This window comes from Crotalus tigris, unplaced genomic scaffold (genome assembly GCF_016545835.1).
Source record: "Crotalus tigris isolate CLP2741 ecotype Arizona unplaced genomic scaffold, ASM1654583v1 scf7180000024280.1573445, whole genome shotgun sequence".
Taxonomy (NCBI): domain Eukaryota; kingdom Metazoa; phylum Chordata; class Lepidosauria; order Squamata; family Viperidae; genus Crotalus; species Crotalus tigris.
In genome coordinates, this window is record NW_024100452.1 from 1,004,335 (window position 1) to 1,026,966 (window position 22,632).

General features: G+C 36.6%; 1 protein-coding gene and 2 non-coding genes across 6 annotated transcripts; 2 read left to right on the top strand and 1 right to left on the bottom strand.

The window, feature by feature from the left end:
* The first annotated feature begins 2 nt into the window (after positions 1 to 2).
* TRNAN-GUU lies at positions 3 to 76 on the top strand. Its single transcript has one exon. It is a non-coding gene; the product is annotated as a tRNA-Asn (tRNA).
* Positions 77 to 433: 357 nt separating this feature from the next.
* Positions 434 to 506, top strand: TRNAV-AAC. Its single transcript has one exon. It is a non-coding gene; the product is annotated as a tRNA-Val (tRNA).
* A 5,051-nt stretch (positions 507 to 5,557) lies between these two features.
* On the bottom strand, positions 5,558 to 22,544 carry USPL1 (ubiquitin specific peptidase like 1). 4 transcript variants are annotated; one of them, XM_039323597.1, is made up of 9 exons: positions 22,411 to 22,542; positions 17,963 to 18,012; positions 17,269 to 17,397; positions 14,547 to 15,162; positions 12,986 to 13,099; positions 11,024 to 11,153; positions 9,859 to 9,984; positions 9,131 to 9,288; positions 5,558 to 8,034 (listed from the first exon to the last, which is right to left on the bottom strand). In XM_039323597.1, exons 2-9 carry the CDS (start codon positions 18,005 to 18,007, stop codon positions 6,215 to 6,217), a joined length of 3,138 nt encoding a protein of 1,045 aa, XP_039179531.1. In that variant the 5' UTR covers positions 18,008 to 18,012; positions 22,411 to 22,542; the 3' UTR covers positions 5,558 to 6,214. The 4 variants fall into 4 exon arrangements, with proteins under 4 accessions (XP_039179531.1, XP_039179530.1, XP_039179533.1 ...); XM_039323596.1 differs by having other exon boundaries at positions 17,854 to 18,012; positions 22,411 to 22,502; XM_039323599.1 differs by lacking the exon at positions 17,963 to 18,012 and having other exon boundaries at positions 22,411 to 22,544.
* Between the last annotated feature and the right edge of the window lie 88 nt (positions 22,545 to 22,632).

The following is a 22,632-nucleotide window of genomic DNA, read 5'->3' on the forward strand; positions in this document are numbered from 1 at the left end:
AAGTCTCTGTGGCGCAATCGGTTAGCGCGTTCGGCTGTTAACCGAAAGGTTGGTGGTTCGAGCCCACCCAGGGACGCGTTTCTTTTAACTGCTTTGAGTCTGCTTTTTGCACGTGGTTGGGAGAGAAGCTTCTGTGCTCCTTAGAGGACTATATCCTGGTCTTTGATTTCTACTGCGTTGTTGAAGGCAGGGCGGAATGAAAATTCCCTTGTTTTGCTCCAATAAAAGTACTCAACAGAACAACAATTAGGCAAAATATAATCGAAGATTTGGTTAGTCGGATGGGTGGATAGCTGGAGCTCCTCTGTGTTGTATTTGCGAAAATAAATAGGATAGTTTTAAAAATGTAAAAAAAATACTGAAAAAATAAATCAATAAATTGTTTTCATTATATTTTCTAAATACTATTTCAAGAAAAGCTTACAACAGCAGAGTTTCCGTAGTGTAGTGGTTATCACGTTCGCCTAACACGCGAAAGGTCCCCGGTTCGAAACCGGGCGGAAACATTTTTTTGTCATTTCGAAATCTTACATTACAGGAAATGTGTATAATTAGAAGCCAAACAGACTCGTGCGCCTTCCTTGCAAATGAAATCCTTCATTTCTTAATAAAAGGATCAACAGAGATTTGTGTCTCTATGCCTGCGTTTCTCCACAAGGCTTGCACAGTGAAAGACTTTTACTGAAATAGATACTTAGTAAATTTTGAAAACAGTGCTTCTCTAACTGGAGAGCAAATCCCATCATCCTACTACACCCACGTAAGCCAAACTAGGTGATGCTGAACTAAAGAGCAGCTGATCATGTTTTTATTATTTATTTTAATCCTAGGCAGATGAACATCAACACTTCACATTTAGGAGATCACTGTAGATTTTAGAAAGAGCCGGCATAGTCATACTCCACTCAGTATCAAGGCTGCAGCTGTAGAGGTGGTCAACAGTATTAAGAATCTGGGGGTGCAGATAACTAACTATCTGAACTGGTCTCTCCACACGTGATCCTTAGTGAAGGGTGCAAATAAGCGTCTGCATTTCCTGAGGCGAGCACATCTCTCTCCTTCTGTCCTGACCGCTTTTTACAGAGGCAGGATTGAGAGCATTTTAGCAAACTGCATCGCTGTCTGGTTTGGTGGCAGCAGAGCCTCAGATAGAAAGTCCATACAGAGAATGGTAAGGACAGCCAAGAAGATCATAGGAAGCTCACTCCCTGGTGTTCGGGATGCTGCTTATAAGCACTATGTGCTTAGACCTCAAAGCATTGTTAAAGACCCCCCCCCCTACATACACACTCTATGGTCTGTTTCTGTTGTTCCCCTCTGGGAGGAGGTTTCGAAATATTTCTAGCAGGACTACCCAATTTTGTAATAGCTTTGTTCCCTATGCCATCCATCTGGTAAACTCGCAAGCGTTTTTCTCACCATGCACATATACATAACCTGAACTAGACTGTTGTTTCTCTGTGTCATATACATGGGTATATGCATAATTCTGTATTTGTTTATTTTTGTCATATTTATGTAGTGTATAATGGATGGATGTAACGAAACTTCATTTTAATGTATGCCAATTAGTGTACATTCAAAGTGACAAAAAGTTATTCTATTCTATAATAATAATAATAGTAGTAGTAATAAAGTTGGAAGGGATCTTGGAAGTCATCTAGTCCAACCCATTGCTCAGGCAGGAAACCCTATGCCATTTTGGACAAATGGCTGTCCAGTCTCTTCTTAAAAATTTCCAGTGTTGGAGCATTCACTGCTTCTGGAGGCAGGTTGTTCCACTGGTTAATTGTTCTAACTGTCAGGAAGTTTCTCCTTGGTTCTAGGTTGCTTCTCTCCTTGATTAGTTTCCATCCGTTGCTTCTTGTCCTGCCTTCTACTCTATTCTTGCCAAATTAACAGTACCAATGCTTCATATTTTGGTTGCTAAAATTATATCCTGTATTGATTATTCTCTTGTTCTTTTTTTATATTCCTCAATAAGTTGTGAACTCCCATTTTGTTTAAATAAATCTGAGATTGCTAAAATGCTGTTAGTGGCACTACTTCCACTCATCACTTAAGCATGCTGAATTATTATTACCATCATACCCTATGACCCATGTAGGACTCCTCAAATTAAAGTCTGTTTAAATCAGCGGTTCTCAACCTGTGGGTCGCGACCCCATTTGGGGTCGAACAACCATTTCACGGGGGTCGCCAAACGCGATCCGCCATTTTTTCCTCAGCTGGCAGCACCGCGCATGTGCGCCACGCATGGGGGGCACTGCCGCGCATGCATGGCACGCTTGGGGCGCCGCCGCGCATGGGGCACCGCCGCACATGCGGCACCGCCGCACATGCGCGCCGCACCGCGCATGCGCGGTGCATCCTTATGACCGGGGTCGCCGGTATAAAAAGATTGAGAACCACTGGTTTAAATTCTCCTGGATATTTCCCCAACCAATTCTCATTCAAGTTGGTGAAAATCAAGTTGCTTTGGAAATCACACTTTAGAAGTGAAGTCAGAGTCAACCTGACTGGCATGGGCATAAATAGGATTATTTCATTGTATGATAATTTCTTCAATCTTCCTTCCCTCTCACGCTTCAGCTACAGTCCTCTCATATGATTTTTCAAGGTCCCAAAATCTACCAAGATTAAAGGGGGGGGGGAAATCTGAAAAATAGTGTGCTAAGTTTGGAGAACAGGGTGGGGAAACTCATGGCTATCTTCAGTATCTGAAAGGCTATAAAAATATATATAATAAAAAAAAATAAAGCAATTATGTTCCCCCTTGATATAGATTTTATGACTTTTTGTGAACATTAGAGAATCATTATTTTAACTTAGAAACATTTCAGGGTTATTTGATATTTGACAAATATCAGGTATGGTCTTCCCTTGTTAGGATTGTTATTGCTTTCTTTTGTTACCCTTTCTCTTATTTGCTGTATTCCTTTTTGTAAAGCTTAAGTAAATTCAATTCTAAAAAAAAAACAAACATGGCGATGGAGCAGAATTGTTCAGTTGTTCCAGAAGACAGGGCAAGAAATAGTGGTGTAAATTGTAAGCAGATTTCAGTTGGCCATCCCCCCCAAAATGTCTTAACTATAAGAACTGATCATGAAAGAATAGAATAAGGAGTCTTGGAAGCTGATGGACTGTCTTTCTCTGGCAATGTTTAAACAGATTGATGGCCATCTGTCATCTGTAGTGGATTCCTGCTTTGATCAGTTAGACCAGTGGTTCTTAACCTGGGCGATATTGCCCCTCGGGGCGATTTTGTTTTTCAGGGGGGCGATGGAATGAAAAGGGGTGACGCGGGGCGAAGGAACGAAGAGGGGGCGATATGGGGGCAATGGAGCGAGAAGTTTTGGGGATACTTTTGAGACTTTTTCGTACAGTGAATCGCTGTATATCTGTCGTACAAAAACATCAAATGACTCGCTATTAGTGGATTGAATTGTGTTTTTCTTTTTGGGCATTTCACTTTCTTGCAATTGAATTTTGTTTTCAGTGGTGATTACATTTAAGTGTCTTGAATAAATAAGATAATAATGAAATACATGTATCACGAAGTTTGGGAATAAAGTGCCGGGCGGCACCAAAATTTTTCACACAGCTGAGATAAGGGAAAAAGATTGGAAATAAACTATTTGCATCGATATGTCCTTATGACAGTTTTAAAGAAAACAAAAAAAAAGTGTTTGCATAAATTGAAGAATTATTTCCTATGTTGTGATTGAGAGGTTATGTTGGGGGGGGGCAATGACAACTTCCTCATTGGCTCAAGGGAGCGATTCGTTCAAAAAGGTTAAGAACTACTGAGTTAGACTACATAATCTTCAAAGTCTCTTGTGACTCTTACATTCTATAACAGTTTATACATAGCCAATTGGTCAAAATAAAAGTATTTGCAACCAGAACTGTTACTTAATGTTACTTAACTGTTACTTCAGCAAGACATTTGACAAAGTAGACCACAACCTACTTCTTGGTAAAGCTAGAAAAATGTGGGCTAGACAACATTACCACCAGATGGATTTGTAACTGGCTGACAAACCGTACTCAATGAGTAATCCTTAATGGTACTACATCTACATGGAGGGAAGTAAGCAGTGGGGTACCACAAGGCTCCGTCTTAGGCCCAGTACTCTTCAATTTCTTCATAAATGACTTAGATGCGGGAATAGAAAGGGGTCTCATCAAATTTGCAAAAAAAAAAAAACAAAACACAAAAAAACCCCAATGCAATTCCTAGGCTGTATTAACAGAAAGATAGAATCAAAATCATGTGAAGTATTAATACTGTTTTATAAGGCCTTGGTAAGACCACACTTGGAATACTGCATCCAGTTTTGGTCACCACAGTATAAAAAAGATGTTGAGACTCTGGAAAGAGTGCAAAGAGTTGCAGGATTTGGGAATGGTCAGTTAGAGAAAAGGATTAGGGGGGACATGATAAAGTATTTGAGAGGCTGCCACAAGGAGGAGAGGGTCAATTTATTTTCCAAAGCACAAGAAGGCAGGACAAAAAGCAATGGATGGAAACTAATCAAGGCAAGAACCAACTGAGAACTAAAGAGAAATTTCCTGACAGTGAGAACAATTAGCCAGTGGAATGGCTTGCCTTCAGAAATTGTGGGATTAAAACTCCTGGTTTATAGTCTACTGCCTTAATCATTAGACCAAACTAAAACACAATTGCCCAAGAGGCCAGTAAAAAAAAATCCAGTAAAATATTTTCACAAGAAAATATTAAAATCAGGTAATAGTACTTTTAAAATATCTAGTTAGACTATAATGAATGTAAGGCAAAGTCTTTATTGGGTAAAGCTTGATTCCTCATAACTAAATTTATTTAGCAACAATATTCCCATCTTTTGGAAAAAATAGATTGGCCAACTGATAAACTTCTAGAGGTGTGTTTGTGTGTCTGTTTATTTACTTCTTTTCAAAAGTACCGTATATGCCGGCGTATTAGGCGACCCGGCGTATAAGACGACCCCCGTCTTTATCGCCGAGCCGCATTTCTAGAACGTCGTCTTATACGCCGGAAATTACCAGTATTTCCGGCGTATAAGACCCCCGTCTTTGGCGCCGAGTTTAGCGCTTCCGGAAGTCGTCTTATACGCCGGCATATATGGTAATCAAATTGCTAGGTGCTGCCACCTCTTGGAACAATGTAAATAATAAAAACTAAAGCATAATTTATATTTCTTACAATTTTCAATATTTACCACCCAAGAAACAAAATTTTAGCTTGAGAAGAAGTAAAAATTGTGTTAACTAAGTGTTGCAAATGACTTAATGTTAGTAAACTGCAAATAAGAGTAGTCTGGCACATATAGAAGTACATAAGTAAGAATGACTATCCTATTGTACACAACCTACTAAGCAATAAGATTTGTAATGAATATGTAATGAAATTTAGCCATTTTTTAAAAAAAATATTTAGTCTGTATTTATCTATATCAGTTGTGTGTGAACTACAGTGAATTGCCATTTTGTATTCCAGGTGATGGGGTAGAATATTTAACACACTAGACCCAAAGAGTTGCAGAAGAAAAGGAAATACGGTTGTAACTTCAAAAGTTGCTTTAATACTTCAAAACCACATTTCAAAGGATTGGGGATTAACAGGTTCACAAATCCCTGGGTTTTAGTAGAAATCTCTCAGAGCTAAATCTTAGCATAATTCATCTGCATTATGGCCTAATGTTTAGCAAAACAGGCAAGACAGATTATATGCTAACATTCACACTGTTATGTAGACCATAATTTTAGATGGGCATTTCATTGGAAAAGAAAATAATAGAAATAAAATGGCTTCTTTAAAATTTTTAGTTTAGCCTGTAAGCCTACTTTTGAAAAGGGAGGTTTATCAGAAATGAAATTACCATACCATGATTATCATGGTATTCTACATTTTTAGAGATGCTTGCAGAGCATTTTTTAGCTCAGCCATAGATAAGAGATCTTAGGTGAATACTTTACTACAATGGCTTTTAAAGTGTCAAAACTTTATCACTGACACTTTATACAAGAATCAGTCTCATCTCTTCCAGTGAATAGTGGGTTTGAGGCAGAAAAGCAAACTCATTTTATTAAGAATAAAAATATAAAAAAAACATTTTAAATATACAGAATCATGTGCAAATTAGGTTGAATTTAAATTATACTCCCCTTTAAAGACAACCAAACGAAAATACTGAAATTGTTAAAACACAATTCACCAAGCTAATAATGATTCATCAAAGTGATGCAAGTCTTCAGTGTTAGCCATTACTGAATTCAATGAACATGGAAACAGATCATCCAGAAGATCCTGCTTTGCAGAACTTTCAAAATCAAGTTTCTTCAGAGGTGATTTGATTGCAGATGGATCTCTATGGTCCTCAAGTCCATTTTCTTTTAGAGGACTGACGTAACTAAAGTCGCTTTTTATGGCCTGTATACTGGTATTTTGATCAATAGATATCGGCATGTCTGAACTGCCATCTCCCATTTCCAGGTACCTACATTCTTCTTCTGTAGCTGGAGACAATAGCAGTTCGGATAAAATGTCATCATAATTTGAACTGCTGCACTGAGACATGTCAGTACTTGGAGAATTAACAGATTTACTGTCCGAAACATCAGTCTGCATTTCTTGGGTATATAACAAACTTGTCTGCAAAAGGTCCATCTGGTTTTTTGTCTGATCTTTGATAGTTTTCTTGGAAGAGTTTTTGTGTCTTTTCTTAGCATTTATCAGTTTATCTAGTGAAGCTAATTTCTCTTTTTTAGCTTGAAGCTGCTGTAAAAGTGTTAAGCGTAGTTGATGAGTTTTATCAATAATTGACCCAGTATTTTCAACAGATATAAGATTCTCATTTCCATGGTGGTTGTTTTTCAGCAAATCTTGGTTAGTGAAAGCATCTAATGAAGCTGATCTTTTAGTTACAGCTTCACCATTGCTATCAGGCACAAGATTTTTGACAGGGGTGTTTGCAACAGAAAAAGCAATCAGAGGTGATGTTGGCTGAGTTCTATTTGAAGAATTCAACGTTGCCACTTTACTTTTCTGTGAAGATTTAGTTTGGAATCCACAGAAATGGCCTGCTTGCCTAACAAGCGAACTGGTGTTTGTTTCTTTTTGCATTGATTTTTTACAGTTTTTTAGTTTATTAGGAACCAACACATTTTTAGGCACAAAGGAAGAATATTTTCCAAGTAAGCCTTTTACCCAACTGGCTTTAAATGGCTTAATTCCATTTGTACTGGATGACTGAAAGGTAGGACTTTGGGAAGATAGAGCAGAAATATGGGAACTTATTTTTATTTCTTGACCGAACTCTACAACGTTAGGCATTCCCGACACAGGGTTTCCCAATTTTGTTTTGCTGGTTTTTTTCTGAGGGTTCTTTGGATGGCAATTGCTGCTCTCTTCTGCTGGAACTAAGGAGACTTGTGATAATAGTATTTCGGATGAGAAATTTATTTTACCATTACTTAAAGCAACTGATGGTGTAGTAACTAAATTGCTTGCATCAGATGGCTGTCCTTCATGCATCGGAGCACTGGTATTCCCTAAAACTACACTTCTTTTTTGAATATCCCTTTCAGGAGTAAGTGGGCATACATCTTTCTCATCCAACTCTTGCAACTGCAATGGACCCATTCTGATTATCTGCTTATTTTTACCTTCTAACAGCTGTCCACCCAAGTCAAGTGTTACAACATCATCATCAGACAGGTTGCCCAAGCCATGAAGCAAATTATTTTTCTGATTGCTTAGTAAGTTTTCTATTTCTTCTATATGTGTGTTCACCATGTGAACTGCTTTGTGATAAGTTAAAGGTACGCTGTCTGCAGTTTCATCATTAGAGTATTTAACTGGAGTTTTTGATTGTGCTTTCATTGTTTCTTCAACTTGTAAATCTGGATAATTGGTGATTTGTGGTGGTTTTCTTTCCCAAATGACAATATGTATTTCTGCAGAAGGAACCCCAAAGGTATGATGTCTTCTGGAGAATGAACCTTTTAAGTCATCACACTCAAGCCATATTCCTAAAAAATAAAATATGAATAATTCAGAATATTAGGGTACATTTCTTATTATACATTTCAGAAAAACTAACATTTAGTACTCACTGAATATATGTATATTCAACTATAATTTATGCATGGTTTGTTGAAAACAGATAGTTTTGAATTATGTGTACTAAATATATCTGACTTGTTTTTTCATTCTTCCTCTATACCTATTGCCTTGCAGCTCTAAGAATTCGATAGAGAACTACGAATAGCCACTAACCATGTTTCCATGATTTAATTGAAAATCAGTTAGCCAACCATAATATCCCCCAAGATTTCAAAATATTTTTTACTGGATTCTCACAATTTTATGCCCATGTGACGTATTCATTAACATTGCATTATACTTCATGCAACATATGCATCTTGTATAAATCAGCATTATTAATATGTCTACAAAAGTTTGAGTCACTTTCAAATGTTTCCCCCCCTGCCCAAATATCTATGTAAGTTACAAATATTGCATAGAGAGTCTCAAAAGAAAAACATAATTATTTGATATTTTGCAAGGACATCTCTGCTTGACTGCCTGGAGGCTTGTGTGCTCACCAAGGGAGATCAAAAAAATTGTTGCTTATAATTTATTTAAAATCTCCTGTAGGTCTCCATTTATCAGTAATTCACACAAATATTTGTGCCTTTAACTTTCTTTATTACTTTTTATTTTCTTCAAGCAGGGTGAGCTTTCTGCTTCTTTGAAATAGGTAGCTAATTTTGTGAATGCAAAAAATCAGAAAAAGCAAGCTAAAATCTAATTAGATTTGGCTTGCTCTGAAGATTTATTCCAAAGTGTGTGTGGTGGGAGGGACTAGCAGAAGGGACTTCTAAAATGAAAAAAACATGATGTTTTTGGGCTAATTCACCCCCCCTTTTATCACCCCTGATTTCTTCCCCCCAGATCTTTATGCTCCTAAAACGTCTTTTATATTTCTGTAACCCCTGTTCTCCTCCAAACGAGGCTTAAATACTATTGTATTATTATTTATACTGGGATGTTGGTATTACTAATCAATACAGATAGATGGATGTTTAAAAAGGATAAAGCTGATACAGAGAATAGTGTACTTACCATCTGAAGTCAAGATCCAAGTTATGAAGTGTTGTGCCTTCTGATACTGAATCACAGCTGTTACTTGATATGAATATTCTTGAAACTGAAATGAGTAGGCCATCAAATTGTTATGCGGCAAGCCTTCAACAAAATGCATCATCAGAACTGAGGAGATCCTACCAAATAAACATAACAATTTGTGATTTTTAGAAGTAAAAAAAATTCCTGAGACTAGTGTTAATTATCTCACCAAAACTGAAAACATGCAGTGGGATTAAAAGCTAAATATCAGTAACCTATCTATGAGTTTTCACACAGACCTCAAGGAATGCAAAACATTTGGCAATTGCATCCCAAGTGAGATTATATAAATAAATACAATTTATATAATCTCATTTGGGATGTTATTGTAACTCAAATTGTTAAAGAGCAGATCCTTAAGAAGATATATTTCCTGATTTCTTCGAATTTATAGAATGTCATTCAAGAACTGAATTCACACATTATGTTAAGCCACATCAGTTAACCATGATTTATTGAATAAACTACAGTTAGAGTAATATAGCATGCTCTGTAAAAAATATGTTATGGCTTGTTGATTTTATAGTTGGGAGCATTAGTGTTTGTATTCACCCATCAAACCAAGCCAGATCTTAAGAATTTACATTAGCTGTTGCTTATTATTGCTTATCAACTGCTGATGTAGGTTTATCTCATTTGAGGATTATAATAAAATGCTCACTTACTTTTCTAAAACCATTTTTCTTCTTTGAGATGTGTGATTGCACTTATTACAGGGAGCAACATGAACAGCATTCAATGGGTGCCACTCTGGGATTATATTTGTAAACGTTGTCATTGTCCGCTGACAACTAAAAATAAAATGAATATATGTTCAAATGAAACAAGTTTAATAATTTCTTCTTATACTTACAGGATGTCACCATCTGGGACAATTTATATTTAAAGAATGGTGCACATTTACTTCACTTAAATTATGAGACGCTATTCAATATTAGAAAAGTTATATCTTCTGGAAATTTTAAACTCTGGAGGGATAATTTGAGATTGAACTCAATAAATCCGCCTGGAAATTTTTGAAGATAAAGCCATTTTACTTCTATTTCAAAATGCATAACAATTTAACCATCAAGATACTACTATATAAATCTCATATTAATTATGACTACTTTAGATTTTAGACGGGTTATAAATCAAATAAATTACATCTTTGAAAATTTAAGTTTTTAATAGATGCCTTCATCCAAATGTGTTTTTCTGCATCAAAACATTGAATATGAGTGCTTAAGATGTTTGATTTTTCTTGGAAATTACTATATTTTTATGTATACATAGTCTCAACTTATTTGTCCTATTTTTGTTTTTCCACCTACTTTATACTTATTTTTTTCCTTCATCCTTGAGGTTTTGCTTTAGTTTAAAGAACAGAATAAATACAAATCTAGCAGAGCTAAATATGAATGCTAATTTGGGATAGTAAGAATTGATTTGACCATCACAAATAAAATGATTGAACTAAGATGTAAATTTAGGCTAATATCGAAGGGAAGTTTAGGATGAAGCTACCACCTGTAATTGGCTTCCTATTTTATGCTGCAAGAAAACATATATTAAGACAATTTTAAAGAATTATAATGTTTATATCTCAATGTATACAATTGCAACAGTCAGGATAAATCCTGAATGTCAAGAATAAAAACCCAACCACTCTCAAATATTTCAGTAGAGGGTTATGCTGTTTCAGATCTGTGACTCAAGATGCCCAGTAGGCAAATCACATGCTCACAACTGCCCTCTCCTGCCTGTATAATGTATTATTTGCAAAATACTGATTGAAATGCATGGTTATACCAAGGAGGAAGGAAGCGCAGAATTTTTAAAGAAACTAACCTATTGTTGGTGTGGTAGCCACACTGCAAACATTCAAACTTCCAGGAGAAAGAATGGAGAAAGAGATTCTCTATATGTCGATCCTCCCGCAGAAGTAAAGGAAAAGCAAAAACTGGACTTTCTTCCTCCCCTTTGAAGGAAAACACAAGACAAAAATGTAGTTGTAATACATGTAATGTTGATTATTTCTCAGAAATGAGCTGTGAAGCGTATGATTCTAAATATATTCTATTTCAGTGTTTCTCAACCTTGACAATTTTAAGGCATGTGGACTTCAACTCCCAGAATTCCACAGCCAGCAACGCTGGCTGTGGAATTCTGGGAGTTGAAGTCCACATGCCTTAAAATTGTCAAGGTTGAGAAACACTGCTCTATTTTCTTAAAAATGTATTTTAAGTATTAAGAAATGATAAGAGCCAATTCTTTTCTTAACAAATATTTGCGTTCCAGTTTATATTACTGTAACATGCATAGTATATATTGCTGATAGTTCATATAATGAAAGGATAAGAGATGAAAGGATCAAAGGCATTGATACACCTATAAATATTTAAGATAAATCTCTCTAGTTAGAAAGATCTGCAAGTATACTTCAGACTACAGATTACACATCGTGTTTCCTAGTGTCGAAAATCTAAAATACATTTAATATTTTTCAGAAACGGACACCATAAACTTTAAATTATATAAATAGGGGAGTTCATCACTGGGGGTGGCTATTGGACTAATTAGCTGACTCCACCTCCCCCATGTGCTTCCTGTTCTCCCTCCGCCCATCTTTTTAATTTCGTACAGAATACTGTACTTCCATTATTGTTATTGTTTTATTCCTTTGCTAGTGTCATATTTACATTTTGTTTTTGTTTTGTTTTATTGTTGTAAGTCTGGGAAGAATGAAGTGCCTGAACTCTTAAAGGGCCAAGCTATGTAGCCATGCAGGACCGCAGTATCAGTTCCTATTTACTATTTCAACATTCAAATGGTTTCTCCTCCCTTTCACCAATGCTTAAAACAACTATGCTGCATTGAGTCAAAAAAACAGTCTATTCCTTTCAAGAAGCCCAGAAACATTAGTGCTTTTGCACCTTTCTGTTTAGGTTCCCTAGCAACGGATGTCCAGAGGAACAGTGCTTCTGAAAGTGAAGGTAATATACAGCTATCATGACTAGTACCTTTATTTTCCATAAATCTGTCATAGTCGTCTAATCTAAGATAGCAGTGTGATGATTGGTGGCAAATGCCATAGTTCGTTTACTTTTGTTTTCATTATCCAGGATTTCCTTCCATTTGGCCTTGTAAAAACACAAGATTTGCTTTCAAAAATGTTTCAGAATTAATCACTACCATTTTTACAGAGCCAGGAAAGACTCATCTGAAAATCCCAGAGTACTACTGCTAATGAGTCTGTGGATAAGCAAGAAAAATATATTATTTGTCGCAATATATGGCTGCTTCCTAAAAACTAAATTGAAACTCAAAATTCATTATATTCAAAGGAAGTATTCTACTAAATATTCATATATTATACAATAGTTACTGAAATACTAGCTCATGTCTTCATGCTGAGTTTGAGAGTTTTCCAGAACGAAATGGTTGAACCCCATGAAAAAGCTGGCCGTATGGACTAATTTAGGATTATTCTGTTTAAGACTAGATAAGTAATGCATGGCTCAGAAAGTACCAAGAATACAAACACTATGCCATAGAAATTAATGACAAATTTCCAGCTAATGAACAGATCAAACTTAGCATATTAATGTATTGGTATATATTAGTATACATATTAATATATAACTCAGAATGTTTCTTCTGCAGCTCTATCGAAAGAATTAGGAAAAAAGAAAGCATATAAGAAAGCAAACTGCAGTAGTTAAAAATACAGTTCATTGTTTAATCATTGTTCTCCCCACAGCTTGCAAAAATAAACAAAAACCTCACACATACATATTTAGCAATACTTACCAAATTTACACCCAAGCAATGGCTGAAGTTGAACATATACAGTATTCCTGATTTCATTTAAGTGGGATTCAGCTCTTGACAAAACATCCAAAGGAACTTCTGAAGTAAGTTCATCTATACAAAACAGTTTTGCTGATCAATATCCTTTTCCCCCCAAAAAACACCCCATTTCAGCAATCAACTAGGTACAGTTCAGCATTCCATGTATTCATAAGGAAAATAGTTTGCTATTTAATTCAGTTTCTGTAGCCATCAGAAAATATGCTGACTGGAAGCTGCATAAAAACTATTAGTTAATATGCTTGCCAAAGACAAATTTGTATTCTGCTCTTAGGAAATGCTTTTTAAACAGCACTCTGAGGAAACTTAGGATTCTTCAAAAATTGATCAGGTATTCCCCTAGTCACCCAGTAGAAAAACAGAATTATTGATATATTAGCATTCTTGAAAAATGTTTGCAAATACTAATAGTCACTCTCTATGAGGAGGCCAGAGAGAGTTGCTATGTTTGGTCCTCACTCTTGTTCAAAAATACCTGAAACATACCCCAGAATCCATTTTAATGTGCCTGGATTTCCTTATCAAACATTTAGGGGCTCTTTAGCAGATAAATAGATATAGGAAGGATTTCCAAAAGATCAATCTGAAAATTAATTATATACCAGGCATCACATTTGCTACATGGGACTAATTCAAGGTCATGACAACATTCAATGAAAATTATCTTCAATATCAAACTACTATTACATTTGTATTTTATCTGGTCACATCTGGATGCTAATACTGGGTGGTGAAGCGATCAGAAAACATGGAGCTTTAGGAGTAAATGTTTATTTAGGGAGCAGGATAGAGATAATAAGAATGGCATGTGAAAGTGGAAATGAGACCCACAAAGAAAGTAAAGCTTGACAGCTTTTTTAACTGACCAGCTTTCATTAGAGGTGTTTTTTTTTATTATTATTCTAAGGTTTTTAAGAACCCTAACTTTCACTTCCCAGTATTAAAGGCTGCTGTACATGCTAGAAACAAATCTGATTTCAGAGGGAAACAAGGATACCATAAGCCCTACTACAGTAGTGGCGAACCTATGGCACGGGTGCCAGAGGCGGCACTCAGAGCCCTCTCTGTGGGCACGCGCGCCGTCGCCCCAGTGCTAGGCCTTCAGCTGGGTTTTGCTTTAGGCCTGCACCGCCGTGTGCAAAAAAAAAAAAAAAAAAAAAAGGATTCAATCAATCAATTTCAACTTCTCGCGAGAAAAAAAATCTTGCAAAATTGGGATTGAACTTTTTAGTCCCACCCAGTCTGCCGTTACCACCGCAGCCACGCCCAGCCAATGGGCCACGCCCAGCCAAATGGCCACACCCACCCAATGGGCCATGCCCACCTGGCACCCAATGATACATAAGTGGGTTTTGGGTTGCAGTTTGGGCACTCGGTCTTAAAAGGTTCGCCATCACTGCCCTACTACAATGATTGTTACTTTGTATATATACTTTTTACATATACCACAATATGTAAGTAACTTGACTCCAAAATAACACATACTCCCGATAGGGCTTACCCCTTTGGCAAGTGTTCACAACTACAGCAGCTTCGTTATATTTTGTGAGCAGACTCTGGATTACTGATGTGTTTTTGGAGATTCCAGTCAGAATTCTTAATGTTTCCAAATGTACCAGTATTGACAGAATGCAATCTAACCAGCAGAGAGCATGTGCATTTCTCCAGTGAAGCCACAAAGGCTCTCGCAGAGATGGTTTTCTTTGTTGCAAGACCTGTGACACTGATGGAGCCATCTCAGAGGCTGACGACAGCTGGGTCTGCACATTGAGCACTTCTGATGAGTGTTCTTCAGCTCCCGAGCCCATTTTCTGGTTGACGGATTCAGCTTTCTCAGAAAAAGATGGCTGCTTGGCTTGTGAAAAATCAGACTGCCCTGACTGAGTCCTAATTAGATTATTTCCATTGCAGTTGGGAATAAGATCAGATCTGAATGGCTCCTCAGTGTCCATCAAGTCATCAGTCCTAATCAATTTTAAGCACGGTTCAATAGAAGAGGTCAATAGGTTTGTGCCAAGTAACTTTCTTTTCCCACAAGTGCCCTGAGATGCATAACCTTTTGCATCACTGGGAATTATAATAGTGCTTAGTGATGCAGACCCTAGAGGGTAAATGCACTGAAATAAAAACAAAACAAAGACATTACGCTTACATTTAGTCTGGGTAGTTTAATGACATATGATACACATATCAGGAATGAAATGGAAAAACAGACACAGAAATATTAACTACAGTCATCATCCTCAACTTACAACCACAATTCGGACTAGAATTTTCTTTGCTAAGCAAGGCAGTTGCTACGTGAATCACACCTGATCTTATGACCTTTACTGCCGCACTTTTTAAGCAAATTGCTGAAATGGTTAAGTGAGTCCCATGGTCATTAAATGAATCCAGCTTCCCCTATTGATTTGCTTGTCAGAAGCCAGCTGGGAAGGTCACAAATGGCGATCACATGGGGGAATGCAACCATCATAAAGACATGGTTGCCAAGTACCCAAATTTTGATTACACGATCATGGGGATGCTGCAATGGTTGTAAGAGTGAAGGGCGGTCATAAGTCACTTTTTTCAGTGCTGTTGTAGCTTCAAAGAGTTGTTAAATGTAGAGGACTATATGTATAGAAATTAGGCATCCAATTAAAAACTATTGAAATCCCAGTCTATTTTAAACAGTACTGTTATACCATTTTTTTTTAAAAAAAGGATCCCTGATACTGCACAGCAAATCTATAAAAGTATTTTCTCTACATGGAGTGTCTGTTTAAAATTATTTATGGGGGGGGGAATACATTTTTTGAAGGCTATTTTTAAATATTACTTTTTTAAACACCTGTGTGCATAGAAATACAATTCTGTACTGGTTCCTTCCTGTACTCCACATAAATGAAGGATATTTCTAGTTTCCTTGAATCAAGATTAAATAAAAGTTTACTGACTGGAGGTCCAAGGCTCTAGCCACTCTCTTTTTTAGTTTTTTTTCTACTGATTAACCTATTTTCCCTTTCATTGCTGCAATCTTTTTTGTGTCTTTATTCACAACCAGAATGGTACCTGTTACCTCTTTCTCACTGAGCCTGTGTTCCAGCCTACTCTGATAAGTAAAAGATGAGAATGGGTTTAATATCAGAAGAGCTAATACTTCTTTCTTTTCAGGTTCTTACTTCTTCTTCTTGCAATTTATTTTTTGTACTAAGACGCCTCTATAATTCAAAAAAAGCTCCATAAAGGATTCTTCTTTCTCTAGTAAACTTTTTTAATCTATAAAACATTAGGATGTAAGTACTAAATGGCAGGATTCATATTCACAAATATATCTGAGGCAAGTAGGGACTAAAGCAGCCACTTAATATCCATAAATGAAGAGATGTTTCAACTATGTGAGGAGCATAAGTCTGGGTAGGGAGGGAAGCTGGGGATTCCTTTACTTAAGGCAGGGGTAGTCAACCTTGGCTCTTTTATGACTCGTGGACTTCAACTCCCAGAATTCTTGAGCCAGCATGGCTTAGCTTGGAAACCTCTCCCTTTCCCCTTAGCATGGCTGGCTCAAGAATTCTGGGAGTTGAAGTCCACAAGTCATAAAAGAGCCAAAGTTGCCTACCCCTGACTTAAGGAAAAGGGCCATCCTTTTTGCATTATGAGTGATCTAGGAAAATTAAGTTCAACATAAGCACATTAAATTTACCTTAGGCTTTAAATATACATTTTCGTTTTTATTTTATACAGCATCTGTGTAAATTGGGGAAAGTGATTCTGGGACTCACAAAATGGGTTGGAAAACTGCACAAATTCAGATTTACCAATGCTGATTAATATAAAAACATGACTAGAAATTAGCTACACCATTTTACATTTAAAAATCAATAGGGACATTATAACTTTAGGTATCCTAAGCAGACTGCTCTATAAATTATCTATGAAGTCTAAGAATGCTACAGATAATGGAAGTGTAATATGCTTTCTTATCAGTTTCCTTTCATATTGTACATCATATAACTCACTATATGTAGATTTTCTTGAAAACCATTTTGCTGAAAGATATCATGCTTGACCTTAATAAAACTTAGATAGTTGATATTATTTTCTGTGTCAGAGAACTACTCAGTAATGAAGTAGAACAATAATTATCTGGTATATTACAAAAGCTGTCCAGATTAAGGAGGACAGAATAAAGAAATGTTGAACAAACTTTAAATCAATAACCTCACAAACTACTGAAATACCTGTGGATTTTCACACAGAAACATAGATTCTTCAAAATTGATGTGGTATTTTCTTATACGTCGCATCAAACCAATCTTTTTACAGGCTGGGCAGTATCCATCTGGAGTTACTTCAGCAGAATTAAGATTCTAAACAGATTAATATCAGACAACAAATGTATTAAGCTGAAAGATAAAAAAAACTGCTAAATAATTTTTATAATATGCAAAGCTAAATTTGACATCAAGAAAATAACACCAAAACAAATAAATATTAGAACAAGTTATATCATTGATAATTTGACTTTTATAGAATGTTCACTTTTATTTATATAGAGTACAACATATCACTATAATTCTGAACTCCATGTATATTTCATGAACTAGAACAAATATTTTCATATACACATTTGTACTAAGTAAGATCTCAAAACAGTAAATCTTTCGCCATTTCAGTAAGATTTCCGTGGAAAAAATAATTTTATAAGAAATTAAAAGGTCATATATTAAAATTAGACCTGTAAATCTTTTTTTAAAAAAAAAAATCTCAAAATTGAGAAAGAATAAGAAGGAACTTTGCGCAATGTGAAAAAGAACTGAACTGACTTTTCCCAAATACCCCACCATGTGGAGTGCAGATGTCCCTATATCAGTCACTTGCAAACCATTTCCAATCTTCTGGCAATCCATCATTCTGAGGCACTGGCAAAATTACCATGTCACTTGTAACATTTTCAAGTCTTAAGGAATTTTTTTCCATATATCCTGAAAAATAAAAAGTGGACAGAAAAAAGTTACATAAGCATTGTTCTCAAAGCAATTCTTAGAAAGCATAGCCTAGAAGAAATGTATGGGATTGGGATAAAAAGGACAGTGCTTAATTACGGTACATCAAAATAAATAACAAAGAACAGGGTAAGAGAATGTGATATACATTACAATGGAGATATGATGCCACCTAACTAAACTTAGAAATGTACATCTCTTACAAAACAGGTGAATTAATCACCTCAGTGCTCTTTAAAATTTTGCTGCATTTGGTCTGTGTAACAAGAGAGAATAAAACGTTTCAATCACTATCTATGCTCTTTATCAGATCCAAATGCATGATAGATTATGACTTCATTTTGTCCTAATGCAATGCCACTAGGTTTAGGCAGAAAGAACTACCTACATTGTATGCTAGACTTCATGTGGCCCAATAGCCCTGCCTCTCTAACTCACAGGCATTTAGGTAATACCTCCGTTCCTCTCTTAAGACCTATTACTCCTATAATCAATCCTGTTTCCAAGAACCCCAGCAAGATACAAGAGGCCAGTGGTCTACTCCAGCTAAATACAAGCAGGCAGAGTACTATGATATTTCAGAAAAAGATCCCTGATGATCAAGAAGGGTCTGGGGAGAATCAGCTGTCCTGCACTTCCAACCAATTAGGGAAGGAGGAAATAGCATAAATCTTTCTGTGTAAAGCAGAGAACATGAGGCAGGAAATCACAGGAAGAAGTGGCCTCACTCAGGTTGTTCAGAGCAGAGCGCTTGTCTCATCTAGAAGGAGAGTGATGGTTCCCTGTTTTTACATCAAAAGGCTGAGTTTTGGTCAACATATGAAATGTTCATGCCTTAAGACTTGTTACAATCAAGTGACAGCTGGTCCTGATCCAGTTCTAGCTGCTCATCCCAGGAATATGTGATATAATTATGTATGATGACAGACAATACTACCTACTTTTTAGGACTACACTTAGGAAGCTTTGTGGACACATCTTTAGCTTCATATCCTTTTCTTGTTAGCTTTAATGAATGTTACTTAGGGTGTAGCATTACAACAGTTCCAATATAATTATCATGATTTAAACATCTGGTTAAAAGGTAACTTTAAGAAGAATTATATAATGCAGTACAAGTACAAGAAACGTGAAAGGGAGAGGGACACAAATAATCAAAAGGAGGCTGTAGAATAATGCAGGACTATAAAATAATCAAGAGAACAGCAAATGTATCTCAAAAATTAAACATAAGAGGAGCTAGGAACCTAAGAAAATGCATTCATATCAAGAGGTAGTATTTTCCTCGGTCCTGTAAAACTGAGAGAACTACTTAAAATATCTAAATTAATTTGGAAGCTTTGGAGCTCATTATTTTATTATTACTACCAAAACACTATTCTGTAAGTGTTTTTCTTGTGAGAAATGTTTACTTTGGTAAAATGCACTAACTGCATGCAAAACTATCATATACTGCAATTAATGCCACTTTAATTAAGAGTGCCTATATGCCACTGCCACATTTGTTTTATTCAACAATTTTGAATACAATTTATACTTAGGTTGAACATATAAACATGAAAGAATGTACATAGAATGCTTAACCAGCTTTATCTATTACCCATTTCACATATAAATTATGTCTTTAAGAAACAAATATGAACTGGAATTTACTAAGAACTACTCAGTTCAGATAGTCTAGAGCAGGGGTATCAAACTGGCAGGTTGTGAACCGGATGCGTCATGCACAGGCCATGCCCACCCCAGCTCTGCAAAGGCAAAAGACATTGTGATATGTCACGATACGTCACGTGACACAATCGAGTTTGACACCCATGGTCTAGAGATAATTAATAGGCTTCCTTCACCTATTTTGGACTCTATTCCAATAAACATAAGTCAATGACAAACCACTGCTGAAGTTCTACAACAAAATATCTAATAGGCTATCCCTGAAATAGCATGCTTTCTTTCAGGAGTTCAAAATGGCATACATAGCATTCCCTCCTCTAATATTTCCTCAAAACAGCTTGGCTTTATCATATGAGTTTCCATGGTTGAGGGTGAACTAGCGCCTGTGTTAATATGGCGATACACAAGCACATGCACACATAGTTTTTTTCTTATTTTTATTTCTAAGGAAGTCTTACAGATTTTCAATAGATTACTTAAAAAGAAAACATTAAACTTAAAAATAATTATAAAGGAGAAAAATTCATATACATATGAAGGTACATTGGGCTTATCCAAATTAGCTTCCAAATTCTGTGCACAATTTCAGTATTACACTTGCTATCTGAAATGTTCTACTCAGTTTTGTATAATAATGTACTTTACCACTACATAAAATAAAGCATTTATACAAATGAGTATCATGAGAACATATACATGGCAGAAAACAGCAAATGTTTGCCTGTCTCTGACAAAGAATCACAACTGTACTATTAATCCTATTTGATGCTAAACAAATATGAAAGTATTATGGATTAATGAATATGGCTACACAGTGCTATAAATTTTCATAAAGTACAATTATTCCGTACATACATTGATAGAAAACATACTGAAGGTATTATATTTCCTTGAAAGTTTTCTGAAAGGAAATATAGTCCATAAACACATAAATAGCACTTACAGGTATTCCTCGACTTATAGCCATTTGCTTAGTGACCAAAGTTACAATGGTACTGGAAAAAGTGACTTATAATCATTTTTTACACTTACGACTGTTGCAGCATCTGCATGGTCACATGATCAAAATTTGGATGCTTAGCAACCGGTTCATATTTATGAACTGCAGTGTCCCAGGGTCATGTGATCCCCTTTTGTGAACTTCTGACAAGCAAAGTCAATGAGGAAGCTGAATTCATTTAATAATCATGTTACTCACTTAGCAACTACTGTGATTAACTTAACAATTGTTGCAAGAAAGATCGCAAAATGGGCAAAACTTAACTATCTTGCTTAGCAACAGAAATTTTGGGCTCAATTGTGGTTTAAGTTGAGGACTACCTGCATATTGAATAAATTAGCATCCAAAGAATTCCATTTCACACCATTAAAATCATATAGAACAAAACATTATTTGTACCTGTTTCCAGCTTCCTTTGGGCTACAGCATTTACCACAATCACTTAAAAGCATCTAAACCATCACTGAAGCAATATAATTTCTGTCCTCATTACTGTTATATTAGCACAATAATGGAGAAACATGCAGTAAATACACAGCAGTGAAACTGCTTTTAGAAAATGTTTTATACCCATAGTAAAGTGTTCCAAACTAAATGATATAATATTGAATTAAAATAAGTACTAATATCATGATTGGTTATAGTAAAAACAGTGCATACCAGTCATATGTTAAAAACAAAGCAAGGGGGAAGGGTATTCTTCAACATGTCTATGCGCCCTGTAATGGAGATCTGCATTCTGCGCTACAAGTAGTTGCTTAAAAATTACAAATAATTTAACCAGGATATAGTCTCAAAGGTGCTTTTTCAAAAGAGAACTGGATTTTATTTTTCCTTTTAAGATACTTTGCTTCTCATCCAAGGAACTTCATCAGATCTGACTGGATGGTGGTGGGGGAATGGAAGGATTAATTCTGATAGCAGCTATCAGAACTAATCCTTCCATTCCCCCACCACCATCCAGTCAGATATGATGAAGTTCCTTGGATGAGAAGTGAAAGGTCTTCAAGGAAAAACAAAGAAAGCCCAGCTGCTTTTTGAAAAAGTACCTTTGAGACAACCATAACCTGGATGAGTGAGAATCTCCATAGACATTTAACCAAGATAGTGTTGCTGTTTAAAAATATACTGCATATCAATGGTGGAATTCTGTCTCATGTATAAGCCACCTGTGCAGAAGTCAATCCTATGGAGTTCAACTGAGTTTACTTTCGGGGAATTCCAGGATCTCCCTTAAGATTTACGCCCTCTAGCAAATCCAACACCTGGTTTCCATAAGAAAAAAGACAGGTGAATTTTCACCCATTTGATGAAGACAGGTGCACGGAATTACAACTCCCGAGACCCATATATCTTAGAAACGTCTGGAAGTTGCAGTCGGACAGACGTGAAGGGCATTATCTTGAACACAGAGCTTCGTGAAAACTCCCTTCCCCGTCCCAGCTGCGTATGCCCAAAGTTACCTGCATACACGATAGTGCAGGAACACAGTGAAACCCGTGTTCAAACACGCACCGAGCCACAGCCTCCCCAAGCACAGATAAGCAGCCCGATTTCTCCGTAGGTAAGGGAAATTACTTACACCACATATAACATGCTGTTATTTGTGGTGACGCCAGACCATGCAGCAACCTGGCGAAAACGGGAGTATGGGCTCTCTCCCCTAAGGAAACCGGTAATCCGGTACAATTAAGGACGCAGCTCACCTTCTTGGTCTCCACGCGTTTAGCCCACGAAAGCCACACCAGGTCAAGCCTCCCTCAAGAAACCACCCGCTGCGCTTCCCTGACGACGTTCGCAGCACGTTCAGGCCGGCTCAGGCCTGGTGCAACTTCCGGCGAGTCCTCTTGAAACCGTCCCCCTCGAAAAAGAGTCCTCGCCCCGAATTGCCCCGCCTCCTCTGCCGAGCATATGCGCGAAGCGGGTGG

Coding starts and splice junctions, on each gene's coding strand:
- USPL1 (XM_039323596.1), bottom strand. CDS start 17,940: ATGATGGATTGCCAGAAGATTGGAAATGGTTTGCAAGTGACTGATATA. Junction 9,985..11,023: donor GGCTACCACACCAACAATAG/GTTAGTTTCTTT, acceptor TTTTATTTTTAG/TTGTCAGCGGACAATGACAA. Junction 9,289..9,858: donor AGAAAAATGGTTTTAGAAAA/GTAAGTGAGCAT, acceptor TTTATTTGGTAG/GATCTCCTCAGTTCTGATGA.